This window comes from Bufo bufo, chromosome 4, assembly GCF_905171765.1.
Source record: "Bufo bufo chromosome 4, aBufBuf1.1, whole genome shotgun sequence".
Lineage (NCBI taxonomy): Eukaryota > Metazoa > Chordata > Amphibia > Anura > Bufonidae > Bufo > Bufo bufo.
This window is the reverse complement of record NC_053392.1, coordinates 122,233,984-122,252,130: the sequence shown is the minus strand read 5'-3', so window position 1 is coordinate 122,252,130 and position 18,147 is coordinate 122,233,984. Positions and strand designations below refer to the sequence as shown.

Below are 18,147 nucleotides of genomic sequence, written 5' to 3'. Positions count from 1 at the left end.
AGTTCCAAGTATTTGCTAAGGAGCATTTAAACTAGGAAAGGGGGGGGGAAAGAGTGATAATCCAGCAGTCCGACTGCCCCCCGGAACAATGCCAGAAGATGCCAGTAGCACAAAGGTTAAGAAATGACAAGCTCAGATTCTTGTCTACAAATGCTCGCAGTTTAGGGAATAAGATCAATGAACTTGAGGCTATAATGGCATTTGAGAATATAGATTTAGTGGCTGTTACTGAGACGTGGTTCAATGGGAGTAATGACTGGGATATAACAATATCAGGGTTCTCTCTAAACAGGAAAGACAGAGAAGGCAAGAAGGGGGATAGGTGGCCCTGTATGTGAAAGATAGCATGAAATCTAATTTGATACAAGTTAGCGAGACCAATTTAGAGTCAGTATGGGTTACCTTGCAGCTTGATAATCATAAGGAAACTTGTGTAGGTGTGATATATAGACCACCTAGCCAAGTCAAAAAATTAGATCTACTAGTTGAGGAAATAGCTAAAATGACATTGAAGGGGGAAGTTATTATGGGAGACTTCAATCTTCCTGATGTAAACTGGAAAACCAAAATAGCTAGTTCTGCCAGGAGTACAGATATTCTAAATTCCCTACTGGGATTATCTCAACAGCAAGTAGTTGAGGAGCCAACCCGGAAGGAGTCCATTTTAGATTTAGTATTCACAAATGGGAATTTGGTATCTGATATTACTGTAGGGGAAAGCTTGGAATCTAGTGAACACTAGACAGTGTGGTTTACTGTAAGTACAGTGACTGAGTCACACCACACAAAAACAAAAGTTTTCGATTGTAGAAAAACTAAAATTAGATTAGTGGTATACGAGTCCCTATCGGATTGGAACAGTTTCAATGGAGTCCAGGAGAAATGGGACTACTTAAAAGTGGCACTATTGAAGGCAACAGAAAATTGCATTAGGCTTGTCAGTAAAAGCAAAAAAAGGAAGAGACCACTGTGGTACTCAGCAGAAGTAGCCAAAATCATTAAAAACAAAAAGATAGCATTTAGTAATTATATAAAAAAAAAAAAAACGAGGATGACAGGCAAATTTATAAGATTAGGCAGAGAGGCCAAACAAGTTATAAGAGCTTCTAAAGCACAGGCAGAAGAGAAATTAGCTCAGTGAGTGAAAAAAGGCGATAAGACATTCTTCATATACATAAATAAAAAAAGGAAACTAAAACAAGGAATTACCAAATTAAAAACAAAAAGGAAGGAAGGTATATGGAAGAAGATAAAGAACTAGCTGACTGCCTCAAGGAATACTTCTGTTCAGTTTTTACAAAGGAAAATGAAGGAAAAGGACCTCAGTTAGGAAAGAAGACTAATGAATCTTTTGATGCATGTGTCTTTACAGAGGAAGAGGTTCTAAGTCAGCTGTCTAAAATTAATACAAATAAGTCACAGGGGCCTGATGTGATACACCCAAAGCTAATAAAAGAGCTCAGCGGTGAACTAGCAAAACCATTAACAGATTTATTTAACCAATCACTGGCAACAGGAGTCGTCCCAGAAGATTGGAAATTGGCAAATGTGCCCACTCACAAGAAAGGTAGTAGGGCAACTATAGGCCAGTAAGCCTGACATCAATAGTGGGGAAATTAATGGAAACCATACTTAAGGAGAGGATTGTGGAACATCTAAAATCCCATGGATTGAAAGATGAAAAACAGCATGGGTTTACTTCAGGGAGATCATGGCAAACTAATCATAGATTTTTTTGATTGGGTGACTAAAATAATAGATGGCGGAGGTGCAGTAGACATCGCTTATCTGGACTTTAGTAAGGCTTTTTATACTGTCCTATCAATAAATTGCAGTCTTTGTGCGTGGACTCCCATATTGTTGAATGGATTAGGCAGTGGCTGAGGGACAGACAACAGAGGGTTGTAGTCAATGGAGTATATTCAGACCATGGTCTTGTTACCAGTGGGGTACCTCAGGGATCTGTTCTGGGACCCATATTGTTTAATATCTTTATCAGCGAAATTGCAGAAGGCCTCGATGGTAAGGTGTGTCTTTTTGCTGATGACACAAAGATTTGTAACAGGGTTGATGTTCCTGGAGGGATACACCAAATGGAAAAGGATTTAGGAAAACTAGAGGAATGGTCAAAAATCTGGCAACTAAAATGTAATGTTGATAAGTGCAAGATAATGCACCTGGGGCGTAAAAACCCAAGAGCAGAATATAAAATCAGTGATACAGTCCTAACCTCAGTATCTGAGGAAAGGGATTTAGGGGTCATTATTTCAGAAGACTTAAAGGTAGGCAGACAATTTCATAGAGCAGCAGGAAATGCTAGCAGAATGCTTGGGTGTATAGGGAGAGGCATTACCAGTAGAAAGAGGGAGGTGCTCATGCCGCTCTACAGAGCACTAGTGAGACCTCATTTGGAGTATTGTGCGCAGTACTGGAGACCATATCTCCAGAAGGATATTGATACTTTGGAGAGAGTTCAGAGAAGAGCTACTAAACTAGTACATGGATTGCAGGATAAAACTTACCAGGAAAGATTAAAGGACCTTAACATGTATAGCTTGGAAGAAAGACGAGACAGAGGGGATATGATAAAAACTTTTAAATTCATAAAGGGAATCAACAAGGTAAAAGAGGAGAGAATATTTAAAAGAAGAAAAACTGCTACACGAGGACATAGTTTTAAATTAGAGGGGCAAAGGTTTAAAAGTAATATCAGGAAGTATTACTTTACTGAGAGAGTAGTGGATGCATGGAATAGCCTCCCTGCAGAAGTGATAGCTGCAAATACAGTGGAGGAGTTTAAGCATGCATGGGATAGGCATAAGGCCATCCTTCATATAAGATAGGGCCAAGGGCTATTCATAGTATTCAGTATATTGGGCAGACTAGATGGGCCAAATGGTTCTTATCTGCCGACACATTCTATGTTTCTATGAGTGGCTACTTTCCTACTTATATTTGACCGATGTTCATTCATTCGCTCTCTTGATGTTTGAGTTGTGCGGCCTACGTAATATAAATTACAGGGACACTAAGATATATCACATTCGTGCTGCCACAACTCATATGATGTTGCAAAGTGATTGGATTTTTTTTATATGTAATGGTTGTAACTCCCTGGTTGTACAGTTAATCATCTTGCAACATTTGCATCTACGTAACCCACATCTAAAAGCCATTTTTCTTTACTTACCCACAGGACGCTGTCTGGTTCAGAATTTTCTGTAATGGTTTTGGATATGAGGGGGCTAGGATATTTTTGAGAGTTTTAGCTCTGCGGAAAGTTAGTTTGGGTTGTTTTGGAATATCTTTACCTAAAATGGGATCTTTCTGTAGGATTGGCCAATGTCTAGTTAGAATTTGTCTAATCAACTTAGAGTTATATCGTGTAATCAGGCCAACAGTCGGTGGGTGTGAGGTGTTGTTGTGTTTAGTTTTCTGTTTTAGACTGTCCTTCTGACTTTCCTTTATGATTCTATTTTTAGATTATTTTATGAGTTGTGGGGGGTAGCCCTTTTCAGAAAATCTGGTGCTCAAAAGATCTGTTTTTTCATGGTCACATTGTCTGAGCAGTTTCTCCCGATTCTTCTCATTTGGCTAAACGGTATATTTATATATATAATGCAAATCCATTTTTTGCGGAAGGTTCAGCATTTTTGTGGACCTATAGACTTCAATGGGGACATGTTTCATTAGTTTTGCGGAACCGTGGAATAGAAAAGGGCCCCATAGAAGTGAATGGGTCAGTATCTAATCCACAAAAAAACTGATCCGCATTTTTGTGGCTAGCATACGGCCGTTTGAATGAGCCCTTAGTGTCATTGTTTAGTTCTGAGGGGGTGTGGTTTTGGGTTTGAGTTTTTTTGTTTACTGGCATTTCGATCTCTGCCTTTTCTGCAGCGGGATTTTGTATTTTTCGTAGACTTGAGATGGAGGTGTAAAAGTGGGTGATCTTCAATGATTTTATTGGTTTTGGAGTGATTGTGCAAGTGGAGCTCGATATGGATATCAATGTGTTCAGGTCTTGTATGCTGGATATGGTCCTCCATGGGGGAGGTATAGGTGAAATTGTCAAAGGTTATTTTCTTGTTACTGGTGAAATGTGTTCTAAAAAAGGGCTCTCTGTTAGACTGGGGGGTAACGCTAAAAAAGGATCTGGACTGGAGGTAGAGGTGGAATGAGTAGTAATGTTGGATATATTATCTTGTATGGATTGGGGTGATGATGGGTTTCTTACTGGTCTTCCCATTTCAGAGTCGGAGAGGATAGGTTGATGTATCATAACTGTTGGGTTTTGTGCATTAGCGGGCTTTTGTGGACAATTTACAGGGCTCCTTTGTTTGGCGGATGGAAGTGGTGTAGCGTAAACGGAGAGGTTTAGGGAATTATGTAATTCTTCAAGTGAAGCAGTTTCGTTGATAGGACTAGAAGTGGGAGCATGAGTTGGAGGATGGTTTTGTAAAGTGTTGGGTCTCTCTGGTTCTGTATGATTCTCGTGGTGGTATTTACCGTCAGCGGATTTGTTTATGGTGGACAGGTGGTTAAATTGAGTAGTGAGATTGGTATTAATTTGAGGGAGGGTTTCCTGTCCATTTATCTTTGTAGAAGCTTTGGTTCCATTTACTGTTATATATCATCCTACTCTTCTGTGTTTTTTTGGCCGCTTGGGCATAGGTGTGTGGTCTATTCGGCTTATTATGTTGTTCACTGTCGATTCTATGATGTGTGTGTAATTCGGTGATGGCTCTGTGTGAGGAAATGCGAATATCAATGATTTCATGGTTATTTGGGAGATTAACACTTAATCTAGTGTGATTAAATTGACTAGATCTGCCATGATTTTTTTCTTTACATATTCTATAAGAATTTATCCAGGAATGAGAATATATATACACTCACCTAAAGAATTATTAGGAACACCATACTAATACGGTGTTGGACCCCCTTTTGCCTTCAGAACTGCCTTAATTCTACGTGGCATTGATTTAACAAGGTGCTGATAGCATTCTTTAGAAATGTTGGCCCATATTGATAGGATAGCATCTTGCAGTTGATGGAGATTTGAGGGATGCACATCCAGGGCACGAAGCTCCCGTTCCACCACATCCCAAAGATGCTCTATTGGGTTGAGATCTGGTGACTGTGGGGGCCATTTTAGTACAGTGAACTCATTGTCATGTTCAAGAAACCAATTTGAAATGATTCGAGCTTTGTGACATGGTGCATTATCCTGCTGGAAGTAGCCATCAGAGGATGGATACATGTTCTCATTCTGTTTACGCCAAATTCGGACTCTACCATTTGAATGTCTCAACAGAAATCGAGACTCATCAGACCAGGCAACATTTTTCCAGTCTTCAACAGTCCAATTTTGGTGAGCTCGTGCAAATTGTAGCCTCCTTTTCCTATTTGTAGTGGAGATGAGTGGTACCCGGTGGGGTCTTCTGCTGTTGTAGCCCATCCGCCTCAAGGTTGTGCGTGTTGTGGCTTCACAAATGCTTTGCTGCATACCTCGGTTGTAACGAGTGGTTACTTCAGTCAACGTTGCTCTTCTATCAGCTTGAATCAGTCGGCCCATTCTCCTCTGACCTCTAGCATCCACAAGGCATTTTTGCCCACAGGACTGCCGCATTCTGGATGTCTTTCCCTTTTCACACCATTCTTTGTAAACCCTAGAAACGGTTGTGCGTGAAAATCCCAGTAACTGAGCAGATTGTGAAATACTCAGACCGGCCCCTCTGGCACCAACAACCATGCCACGCTCAAAATTGCTTAAATCACCTTTCTTTCCCATTCTGACATTCAGTTTGGAGTTCAGGAGATTGTCTTGACCAGGACCACCCCCCTAAATGCATTGAAGCAACTGCCATGTGATTGGTTGACTAGATAATTGCATTAATGAGAAATAGAACATGTGTTCCTAATAATTCTTTAGGTGAGTGTATATATTGAATTATGACCTCAAGACCAAATATCCATATGTTGCCCCTTACGATCGCAAGGACCGGAAGCAACCACTGTGCTCCAGGCTGGAGCGCAAAAGAACCGGAAATGCGTTCCACGATGGAACGCATAGAAACCGGAAGTATGCGCCAAGCTTGGCGCGTCACTTGAACTGTGAGACAGCGCACACTGCCCCGGCCCTGAGCGACGCCCCTTTCTATTTGGCGGCAATTTCTAACAATATATACTAAGGTATGTGTGTTCACCACTAGTTTATATGTGTAAGCTCCTGATAAAGGGGTCTCCATCTCTATAAAGGAAATTATTTTAAGCTGCCTGTGAACTGGCTGTCTTCAATACCTGTCATTCTACAAGCAATTCTGGCTAGGGGGGTAGGAGGTTCTGCTGGTGTCTTGAGCTTATCCAGCAAACCACCCCCCAGTGAAGTGAGTAAACAACATTTTGGATCAATATTTTAATATACTTTTTATTCCTTTTATTACTACTGTGACAAGGGGACATCCTCTGCATCTGGAGGAAAGAAGGTTTGTACACAAACATAGAAAAGGATTCTTTACGGTAAGAGCAGTGAGACTATGGAACTCTCTGCCTGAGGAGGTGGTGATGGTGAGTTCACTAAGAGTTCAAAAGGGGCCTGGATGTATTTCTGGAGCGTAATAATATTACAGGCTATAGCTACTAGAGAGGGGTCGTTGATCCAGGGAGTTATTCTGATTACCTAATTGAAGTCGGGAAGGAATTTTTCCCCCTAAAGTAAGGAAAATTGGCTTCTACCTCACAGGTTTTTTTTTTGCCTTCCTCTGGATCAACTTGCAGGATGACAAGCCGAACTGGATGGACAAATGTCTTTTTTCAGCCTTATAAACTACCGTAAGTTACTATGTAATAGCTATAATGAAGGGAGCAAGGAGTTTGCTTGATGCCTACAATGTCAATGAATGTTTTGCAATTTACTCAGTGCCCTGACCTCACTATAAGGGCTCAGCTACACAACATTTGTCGCAGCAATGTAGCGTGACATTTTATATAATGATAGTCAATAGTGTCGTATTGTGACATGGCACTGCGACGCGACAAGTTGCACAACAATCCATCCAAGTTGGATTTTTGTGCAAGTGTCGTGTCGCAGTCATAGCATGTCACATGTTGCAGTGGGACATCATTGACTATAATTACAAAAAATGCACGGCAGATGATGTTGTGTAGCTGTACCCTAATCATTCTAGGATTACGAGTTGTTTACCAAAGAGGGCTAATGTTCAGCTTACATCTATGAGAGACAATCACCATAAGGGAGCATTCACACGACCGTGTTGGTTTTGCGGTCCGCAAATCACGGATCCGTGTGTTCCGTATGTCTTCAGTTATCTTTCAGTTTCGTAAGTCCGTATAATACGGATGTGGTGCTTTCGTGTGTCATCCGTTTTTCACGGTCCGCAAAAAAAACTGAAGGGTTAAAATTGACAAATTTAAATGTCCATTCCTCATCTTCGCTAATTCTACCAAGCCAACCATATAAACCAGGTCTAAGTTGAAATCGTAATGCGATTAATATAACTTAAAGTAATCGCATTGCGATTTCAACTTAGAGCTGGCTTTCTAATGGGTCAGCTTGCTAGAATTAACAAAGTTAACGAATATGGAATATAGCAGTGCTAAGTTGAAATCGCAATGCGATTACTTCAAGTTAAATTAATTGCATTGCGATTTTAACTTAGCACTGCTATATTCCATATTCGTTAACTTTGTTAATTCTAGCAAGCTGACCCATTAGAAACCCAGCTCTTAGTTGAAATCGCAATGCGATTACTTTAAGTTATATTAATCGCATTGCGATTTCAACGTAATTCTCAAATCCGACAGTACATTCTAGTATGGAGGCGTTCCCATGGTGATGGGGACGCTCCATGAGCACGGAAGTCGGCATGAAATGGGGTTTCCTAGAATGTTTTCAGTCCAGGGGTCCGCAAAAAACGGATGCATTTCCGTGTGCTATTAGTTTATCACGGACCCAATGACTTTCTATGGGGCCACGGACCGCAATTTGCGGGCAAGTATAGGACATGTTCTAAAATAAAAGAAACGGACACACGGAACGGACAGCACACGGATGAGAATAAAAGGCATTCTGCAATTTTCGCGGACCCATAGAAATGAATGGGTCTGTGCATTGTCCGCAAAAATTGCGGAACGGACGCAGAACGGACACGGAAGAAAAACACGGTTGTGTGAATGCTCCCTTAAGGACAGCAAAACTATAAAAACTCGTTTATAATGTCATGGAGAAATTATTTGGTGAAACATGTAAGCAGTTATGTAGTCTGGTAAATAAAAAATGTCCCCGTACCTGGAGGCGCTCGTCCATTTGTCTGGAAGGGGTTTACGGCAGGTGCAACAGAAGCAGAAACAAACGGGTTTGTGGAGGCAGAAGCTGGAAAGTGGATATTACATCATCATGTTTAGCAACCATCTGTATATAATGTGAAGACATTTTACACCACGCTCTAAACACATGCAATGACTTTGGTGGGGTAATTAGAGGGATAACAGGGCAGACTGGTATTTCATACACCAGTCTTAGTAGAAAAATAAATTTAATTTTTTTTTTTAAAAAAAAGACTGCTGGGGTAAGATGTAATCCAAAGAAAAAACTTTCTGACTCCACAATCTCGGTCCTTACTCATGTCATGTCATGAGTAAGGACAGAGATTGTGGAGTCCGAAACACGTAGACATTGTGGATTTTGTATGTGATTCGTGTTTGGATAACAGTTTTTTATTGTTATTAATAAAGCTGCAAGTTTTTATGGGAAGCTGGACCACAAGTTTTTTCTTTGGATTACGTTTGTACACAGTCAGGTCCGGACTAGGCCCGTGCTTCCGTGAAAGCAAAAAAGGCGAGAGCGGTCATATATTTGGAACTCTGCTGGGGTAAGATGTACCAAATTTACTAAAGGGGTTGTCCAGCAGTACAAATCCACAGCTGCTTTATTCCAAAAACAGTCACACCTGTCCATGGGTTCTACCTGGTATTGCCACTCAGCTCTACTAAAGTGAATGGGGCTGAGCTGTAATACCACACAGAACCTGTAGTCGGGTATGGTGCTGTTTAAAGCAGCCATCTTTTTCAGTCCTGGATAACTCCTTTAACCCCTTAGTGACAACCCATACATGTTTTTACGGCGGTCACTAAGGAGCCTTAGGATGGGCCGCCGCTTTTTTACAGCGGCCCAGTCTAAGTGCTGCACGGGTTCCCCATACATCGGGGAGCGGGGACCTGGCTCTCACATAAAAGTCACGGCCCTGCTCTAACAGCCCGTACCGGCAGGAGTGCTGATCCGGGCTGTTTAATACGTTACATGCCACGGGCGATGGCGCCCACTGCATGTAAAGTGCGCTCCCTCTGTCTCCCATTGGCACCCCGCAAATGCGATGCAAATGGGGTGCCGATGTGTGTGAAAGCTCCCTGGAGTCTGATGTAGGCCCCAGACCAGTCTTCAGTAATTTCCAGCAGCTTACAGCTATCCCACCATCCCTGCTGTGGTCTGAGTTGTAGTTTTACAACAGCTGGAGGGCCGCAGTTTGAGCATCCCTGCACTATAGGGATAGTGCATTGCATTTTAAAAGCAATCATAAAGCTGTCTGTTAGGCCCCTTGCAGACGAGCGTGAGCGGATTAGGTCCGGATGCGTTCAGTGAATAATGCACGATTTCGCAAGCAAGTTCATTCAGTTTTTATCGCGCGGGTGCAATGTGATTTAATGCGTTTTGCACACGCGTGAGAAAAAACTGAATGTATACAAACAACATCTCTTAGCAACCATCAATGAAAAACACATCCCATCCGCACTTGCTTGATTTTCACGCAGCCCCATTCACTTATATGGGGCCAGCGTTGCGTGAAAATCGCAGAATATAGAACATGCTGCGTTTTTCACGCAACGCACAAGTGATGTGTGAAAACCAACGCTCATGTTCACAGACCCATTGAAATGAATGGTTCCGGATTCCATGCGGGCACAATGCGTTCGCATCACGCATTGCACCCGCGCAGAATACTCGCTCGTGTGAAAGGGGCCTTATAGTCCCCTTGTGGGGCCTTAGTCCTCTTTCACACGAAGAATACGGATTAGGTCCGGATGCGTTCAGGGTGTGTTCAGTAAAATTCGCACCATTTCGCAAGCAAGTTCAGTCCGTTTTGTCTGCGATTGCATGAAAAAGACAAAACGAAAGGTTTACAAACAATATCTCCTAGCAACCATCAGTGAAAAACGCATCGCATCTGCACTTGCTTGCGGACGCAATGCGTTTTTCACTGAAGCCCTATTCACTTCTATAGGGCCAGGGCTGCGTGATAGACGCAGAAAATAGAACATGCTGCGTTTTTCACGCAACACAGAACTGATGTATGAAAAAATAAAATGCTCATGTACAAAGACCCATTTAAATGAATGGGTCAGGATCCAGTGCAGGTGCTATGTGTTCACGTCACGCATTGCACCCGCGCGGAAAACTCGCTCGTGTAAAAACGCAGCTATAGGCCTCATGCACACGACCGTAGTTCTGGTCCGCATCAGAGCCGCAGTTTTTGCGGCTCGGATGCGGACCCATTCACTTCAATGGGGCCGCAATAGATGCGGACAGCACTCCGCGTGCTGTTCGCATCCGTTGCTCCGTTTCTGTAGCCCCGCAAAAATAATATAACGTACTATTCTTCTCCGTTTTGCGGTTGTGTGCATGAGGCCATATTCTGCGTTTTTCACTGATGGTTGCTAGGAGATGTTGTTTGTAAACCTTCAGATTTTTATCACGCAATCGCAGACAAAATTGACTGAACTTGCTTGAAAAATGGTGCGAGTTTTACTGAACGCACCTGGACCTAATCCGTATCGTTCGTGTGAAAGAGGCCTAAGGCCCCTTTCAGACGAGCGCGTTTTCCACGCGGGTGCAATGCGTGACGTGAAAGTTTTTTTTCACGCATCAGTTCTGCGTTGCGTGAAATCGCAGCATTTTCTATATTCTGCATTTTTCACGCAGCCCTGGCTCCATAGAAGTGAATGGGGCTTCAGTGAAAAACGCATTGCATCCGCAAGCAGATGCGGATGCGGAGCGTTTTTCACTGATGGTTGCTAAGAGATGTTCTTTGTAAACCTTCAGTTTTTTATCACGCGTGTGAAAAACGCATCACAACGCATTGCACCCGCGCGGGAAATTTTTTTTTTTAAATCGCTGACAAAGCTCACTGAACTTGCTTTGCGAGTTCCACTAAACGCACCCTGAGCGCATCCGAACCTAATCCGTATAGTTTGTGTTAAAGAGGCCTTATGCGGTAAAAAACAAAACAAAAAAAAAAAAAGTAAAAAAACATTTATTCAATAAAAAAAATCCCATTAAAAAATTACGCCTTTTTTTCCATTGAAAATACGCTTCTCAATGAAAAAAATAATATATATCTTCCCCATATGTTTGGTATTGCGGCGTCCATAACTACCCGGACTACATAAATATCATGTAAATTATCCCCTACGGTGAACACCGTAAAAAATAAATTACAAAAAAAAAATATAGAATTGCTAATTTATTTTTAGTTGCCAACGAAAAAACTTAATAAGCGATCAAAAAGAGCTGTTTACTCCAAAATGATACTAATAATACAAGTCGTCCCGCAAAAATCAAGCCTCATACAACTCCATAAAAAAATATATATATAAAGTTATGGGTCTTAGGAATTGGCAAAGCAAAAAAAAAAAAATTCTAATAAAAAAATAAAATAAAATTGATGTATTTGGTATCACTGCAATCGTAGTGACCCAGAGAATAAAGATATTATTTATTTTATACCGAAAAATTAATGCCGTAAAATTTATAACGTAAAAAACGCAGTGCCAGTATTGCAGTTTTTCCAATCTCCCTCCCAGAAAGAGTTAATAAAAGTTATTCAGAAAGTTAGGTGCACCCAAAAATGGCGCAATTAAAAACTACAACTTTCCCGCAAAAAACAAGCCCTTATAAAGCGATATAGATGAAAAAATAAAATAAGTTATAGCTCTTGGAAAGCAACAATGAAAAAAGGAAGAAAAACGCTTGGTCAGTAAAGCTCAAAGCAGGCTGGTCACTAAGGGGTTAAGAGGCACAGGCCACAGGTTCATCTTCTGGCAGTCCAGGCACCAGCTATGAGCTAGCGAAGATCACATCTTTTACACCAGTGAATGAGGTAAAGTATAGTAAATCTGGTGGACCATAGCTGGCCATGACTGCCCCTCTCTGCTTAGCCCCATCCTTTTAAAAATTAGCAAGAAACACAAAAGGTTGCAGATGACCGTGCAGAAACGGCGTGCACCATAATTGGCAACTTTTACAACACCTTTGTAGAGTAAACCCTCTGATAAGTGTGCCCCAATGTGCTAGTGTACATGCAGAATTACAACAGGTGGATTCAGCAAGAGGCCTATTGCACACGACCGTATAGCTTTTTCAGTATTTTGCGGTCTGCAAAAAACGGATCTGCAAAAAATACAGATGACGTCCGTGTGCATTCCGTTTTTTTGCATAACGGAACAGATGGCCCCTGATAAAACAGTACTATCCTTATCCGTTATGCGGACAATAATAGAACATGTTCTATCTTTGAACGGAACGGAAAAACGGAAACAGAAGGCATACGGAGTACCTTCTGTTTTTTGCGGATCCACTGAAATCAATTGTTCCGTATACGGTCCGTAAAAAACGGAATGTAAACAAAACAAAAAAACGTTTGTGTGCAAGAGGTCTTATTCAATTTGGAGACTGGGATTTAAAACACTCCCGTAATTTGTCTCTGTTCACACTGGTGTCCTGTCTTCCATTAAGGCGCTTATGCAAATAAGAACAGGACCTAAAAAAGTCTCTTACCTCCAAATGCTCCCCCAACTGACTGAGGTGGGTGGGTGTGCGCTGCTGGGACTGCAGCTGGGATTCCAAAAACATTGCTGCAAGACACATAGATTTCAGACAAGGAAAGAACCTTAAACTAGACACAAAGAACGTTTGAAGCTTTCCAAGAACATGTACCCTTATTATCACTTTTGAGAAGATACATTTTAAAGGGCATTTGCACCTATGAAACTGGCTGACACATGTTCATATGTGCCGCATTACTGAGAAAAATGATGTTTTAATATATGTAAATGAGCCTCTAGGAGCAACGGGGGCGTTGCCATTACACCTAGAGGCTCTGCTCTCTCTGCAGCTGCCGCACCCTCTGCACTTTGACAGGACCAGGCAGAGAAAACATCATCATGCCTGACTGGATTTCTCTTAAAAAAGATAAAAGTGGAGAGGGTGCAGCAGTTGCAGAGAGAGAAGAGCCTTACGAGTAACACCAGTACCCCCATTGCTCCTAGAGGTTCATCTGCATACGTTAAAACTTCATTATTCTCAGTAATCCGGGCACATATGAACATGGGACCAACACAGATGCCTTCAGCTGCCAAACGCAACAGATGCCCTTTAAAGCTCCAATGGTTCACAGTAAGACCATTTTCTAAGCCATAAAAGGATCATCTGAGATCATAAAGAAGGGTTTGCTTTTTTCCCAGACAAAGCCATGTTAATGGGCTGTGTCTGGTATGGCAGCTAAACCCAATTCAAGCAAATAGCTATATGTATGGCAATTGACCCCTTCAGAATAAAGTCCCCTTTTACACGGGCTGACAATTGGAGCAATTATGAGGACTGTTTCTACGAAGGCTTATAAACGAGCAGACTCATTGATTAGGAGAAAAATTTGTTGACGAGGTACCCAAAAATCAGCCTTTCTGGGTAGTGGATCGTTCTGGGATCTGCTCCATAGAAACAATGAAATTGTATGGGATGAGTGATTACTATGCTGCAAGTAAATGCAGCTCTCACCTCCACTGAACATGAGGCAACAAGTGTTTGGTTCCCAATAATTGCCTTTTCAGTTGTAAGTCTAGCGAACACAAGTGCATGATTGATTTGGCCTCTTTTTGCAGGACGCACCCTTCATATTACTCTTGCCGCATAGAATGGGACAGAATCAAGAACAGAAAATGTGATTTGCTTGCTTTAGTTGTGACCCATTTAAAGCAGATATGTGTAGATAAAAAAAAAACTGCCAATATTCCCCTTAGGCTACTTTCACACTTGCGGCAGTGTGATCCGGCTGGCAGTTCCGTCGTCGGATCTGCCCGCCGGATCCACCGCTGACTGAAAGCATTTGAGACGGATCCGGATGCAGATCCGTCTCACAAATGCATTGCAAGGACGGATCCGTCTCTCCACTTGTCATGCGGACAGACGGATCTGTCTTGTACATTTTTACCGGTCTGCGCATGCGCAGGCCGAAGGACGGATCCGGCATTCCGGTATTCTGAATGCCGGATCCGGCGCTAATACATTCCTATGGGAAAAAAATGCCGGATCCGGCATGTCTTCAGTTTTTTTCGCCGGAGATAAAACCGTAGCATGCTACGGTTTTATCTTTTGCCTGATCAGTCAAAACTACTGAACTGAAGACATCCTGATGCAAACTGAACGGATTACTCTCCATTCAGAATGCATGGGGATATGCCTGATCAGTTCTTTTCCGGTATAGAGCACGGAACTCTATGCCGGAAAAGAAAAACGCTAGTGTGAAAGTACCCTTAGGCCTCATGCACACAACCGTATGTATTGTGCGGTCCGCAAAAAAACGGATCCGCAAAAAATATGGACAACGTCCATGTGCATTCCGTATTTTGCGGAACAGAACAGCTGGCCCCCAATAGAACAGTACTATCCTTGTCCGTAATGCAGACAATAATTGGACATGTTCTATTTTTTTGCAGAACGGAAATACGGACATACGGTCCGCAAAAAAAAAACCTGAAACACGGAAAGAAAATACGTTTGTGTGAATGAGCCCTTAAACTTTTGTAGCTAATGAGTAGGGAAGTTACCTGGGTGCTGATTACTAATTTATAGGGGTTGTCTCACTTCAGCAAATGGTATTTATCATGTACAAAAACGGACTAATGTACTGAGATTGTCCATATTGCCTCCTTTGCTGGCTTGCAGCACAGATACGAGGTGCGCTCCCACGGTCCCAGCCAAGCAGTGTACAAGCACGGCCACCACTGCTGGATTGCAGGGTGGTCATAACCCCTGGAAACAAGCAGCGTATAATGCAATGGAAAAATGAATCCACCCAGCAAAGGAAGCAATATGGACAATCACAATACATTAGTAAGTGCCTTGTCATTTATCATGTAAAGAAAGTTAATACATTTGCTGAAGTAAGACAACCCCTTTAACCTTTTAAAACCCTGGTTTCTGCACCAAAATAATACACTTCTTAAACACATTAGAAAAGGTCAACCAGTTAATGAACATCAAATTAAAGAAGACAGTTCACTTGGGAAACATACTTATCTGTTGGGGCAGGAGCAGCCGGGACAGGTTTAGAGGAGACTGTTGCACTGCCATAGCTACTTCCTTGTGCACTGCCACCTGGAAAATAGTGGTATCAGTAAGTGGACACAGTTTGAACCAGAAAATACAGTAAATGTAAATATATGACCGATGACCAAATGGAGGTCACCTGTCTCATGAACTACAGGTTTTAAGAATCCGATTGGTTGCCGGGAGTAATTCTTCCACTCTGCACATCTCCTCTAGTAAGACTTCTTTGTTTCTAAAACTGAATGGTAACTAGCTGATAGGGCAGAGGTTGTGGAATAACACATGACTGCAGGCTCAGACTACACACACATCTGTTTGTAGTCTGTAACCATGGAGACGCATCTACTTAGGACCTAAAATTATAGACTATTTTTAATGAACACTATTTGCATTTTTTACATTATTCTAGATAAATCAGAGCATTGATTGCAAAAGTGTGCACAACCTTAAAAGGGGTATTACTATCATGGACATTTTTGGCATATCTACAGGATAGCATTGCACTTACACCTACATGGAGAACAGGGATCCCTGACCTGCCTGGTAAGGCAGCCAACTGCAACCGGATCCAGTTGTAGAATGAACGAAGGCGTGGCCACATGTGAGCAGGTCTCTCCGTTCTCTGCTATGGGAGGTATAGAAACTGCCAAGCAGCCATACCTGTCCTTGATGGAAATACCTCTTTAAATCTGGCCTTAGAAATAAGACATTAATGTATAAATCTACTCCTAATGTCTATGGTAGACAGACTAGAAGATCTCAAAATTGAGGGGATTTGCCAAGTAAATCTGTAAATCCACAGCCCGTCCACAAAATAACACATACCTGGTCACTATTGGCTAGGAGATCCAAGGGGAACTTTCTGCGGAACATTCCTGCATCCTGCTGGCAAGAGTGGCCTACAAGAAGTTCCCTGTGGATCTCTGGATGAGTGGTGACCTGAAAAGTATATCTTTGGAGATGGTGTAGAAGTCTTCACACAGACAAAAAACCTGGAGAATCACTTTAAAGTGGTTCCAGACAAACCTTAAAGCAACAATAAACCTAAAAATAAGCATGAGATAATCCTGCCTTCACCTTTGTCAGTCTACAGGAATTCTACTTGTTCCTGGGACAAACAGACTTGTAGAAATCCTGCTGGGATTAACCTCCTGCTGATCTGCTCCACTTTCATCGAAGGAATGGTTGAGGCGGTAGCAGGGCTTAATACTCTTTGTTGTACGGCAGACAGGGTAGAGGGGGAGGCTTCTGCTGCAGCCAGTTGTCTTACCAGATACAGGATAGTGGGGGGGGGGGGGGGGGGGGGGGGGGCGCAATACTGATCTCCTGGGATGGAGATCTCTTTATATACTGAACAACAATATAAACACAACACTTTTGGTTTTGCTCCCATTTTGCATGAGCTTAACTCAAAGATCTGAAAATTTTTCTACATACACAAAAGACCCATTACTCTCCAATATTGTTCACAAATCTGCCTCACACACAGTGCAACACATCTCCGTCACATAGAGTTGATCAGGTGGTTGATTGTGGCCTGGGGAATGTTGGTCCACTCCTCTTCAATAGCTGTGCGAAGTTGCAGAATATTGGCAGGAACTGGAACACGCTGTCGTATACGCCGATCCAGAGCGTCCCAAACATGCTCAATGGGTGACATGTCCAGTGAGTATGCTGGCCATGCAAGAACTGGGATGTTTTCAGCTTCCAGGAATTGTGTACAGATCCTTGCAATATGGGGCCGTGCATTATCATGCTGCAACATGAGGTGATGGTGGTGGATGAATGGCACAACAATGGGCCTTAGGATCTCATCACGGTATCTCTGTGCATTCAAAATGCCATCAATAAAATGCACCTGTGTTCGTTGTCCATAACATACACCTGCCCATACCATAACCCCACCGCCACCATGAGCCACTCGATCCACAATGTTGATGTCAGCAAACCGCTCACCCACAAGCCACGCCACATACACTGTCTGCCATCTGCCCTGAACAGTGAAAACCGGGACTCATCCGTGAACAGAACACCTCTCCAACGTGCCAGACACCTTAGAATGTGAGCATTTGCCCACTCAAGCTCAAGTCGGTTACGACGATAAACTGCAGTCAGGTCCAGACCCCGATGAGGACGACGAGCATGCAGATGAGCTTCCCTGAGACGGTTTCTGACAGTTTGTGCAGAAATTCTTTGCTTATGCAAACCGATTGGAGGTGAACATGCTGGATGTGGAGGTCCTGGGCTGGTGAGGTTACACGTGGTCTGTGTTTGTGAGGCCGGTTGGATGTACTGCCAAATTCTCTGAAATGCCTTTAGAGACGGCTTATAGTAGAGAAATGAATATTCATTGCATGAGCAACAGCTCTGGAAGACATTCCTGCAGTCAGCATGCCAATTGCACGCTCCCTCAAACGTTGCAACATCTGTGGCATTGTGCTGTGTGATCAAACTGCACATTTCAGAGTGGCCCTTTATTGTGGGCACCTGTGCAATATTCATGCTGTCTAATCAGCACCTTGATATGCCACACCTGTGAGGTGGGATGGATTATCTCGGCAAAGGAGAAGTGCTCACTAACACAGATTTAGACAGATTTGTGAACAATATTTGAGAGTAATGGGTCTTTTGTGTATGTAGAAAATGTTTCAGATCTTTGAGTTCAGCTCATGCAAAAGAGGAGCAAAACCAAAAGTGCTGCATTTATATTTTTGTTCAGGGTATAATTTCTAGGTTTTAAAATAGAG

At 42.4% G+C, this 18,147-nt stretch overlaps 1 protein-coding gene across 6 annotated transcripts in view; it reads right to left on the bottom strand.

Moving 5' to 3' along the window:
• The window catches only part of AGFG1 (ArfGAP with FG repeats 1), a 99,078-nt gene that overhangs the window by 14,355 nt on the left and 66,576 nt on the right, over positions 1-18,147 (bottom strand). For 5 of the 6 annotated variants that reach the window (XM_040427819.1, XM_040427818.1, XM_040427821.1 and 2 more), the window contains 3 exons: positions 15,367-15,448; positions 12,851-12,927; positions 8,309-8,392 (listed from right to left, as the gene is read on the bottom strand). In XM_040427819.1, coding sequence (XP_040283753.1) covers positions 8,309-8,392; positions 12,851-12,927; positions 15,367-15,448 — 243 coding nt within the window. The remainder of the gene's footprint in view (positions 1-8,308; positions 8,393-12,850; positions 12,928-15,366; positions 15,449-18,147) is intronic. The other variant, XM_040427820.1, reaches the window with a different exon arrangement.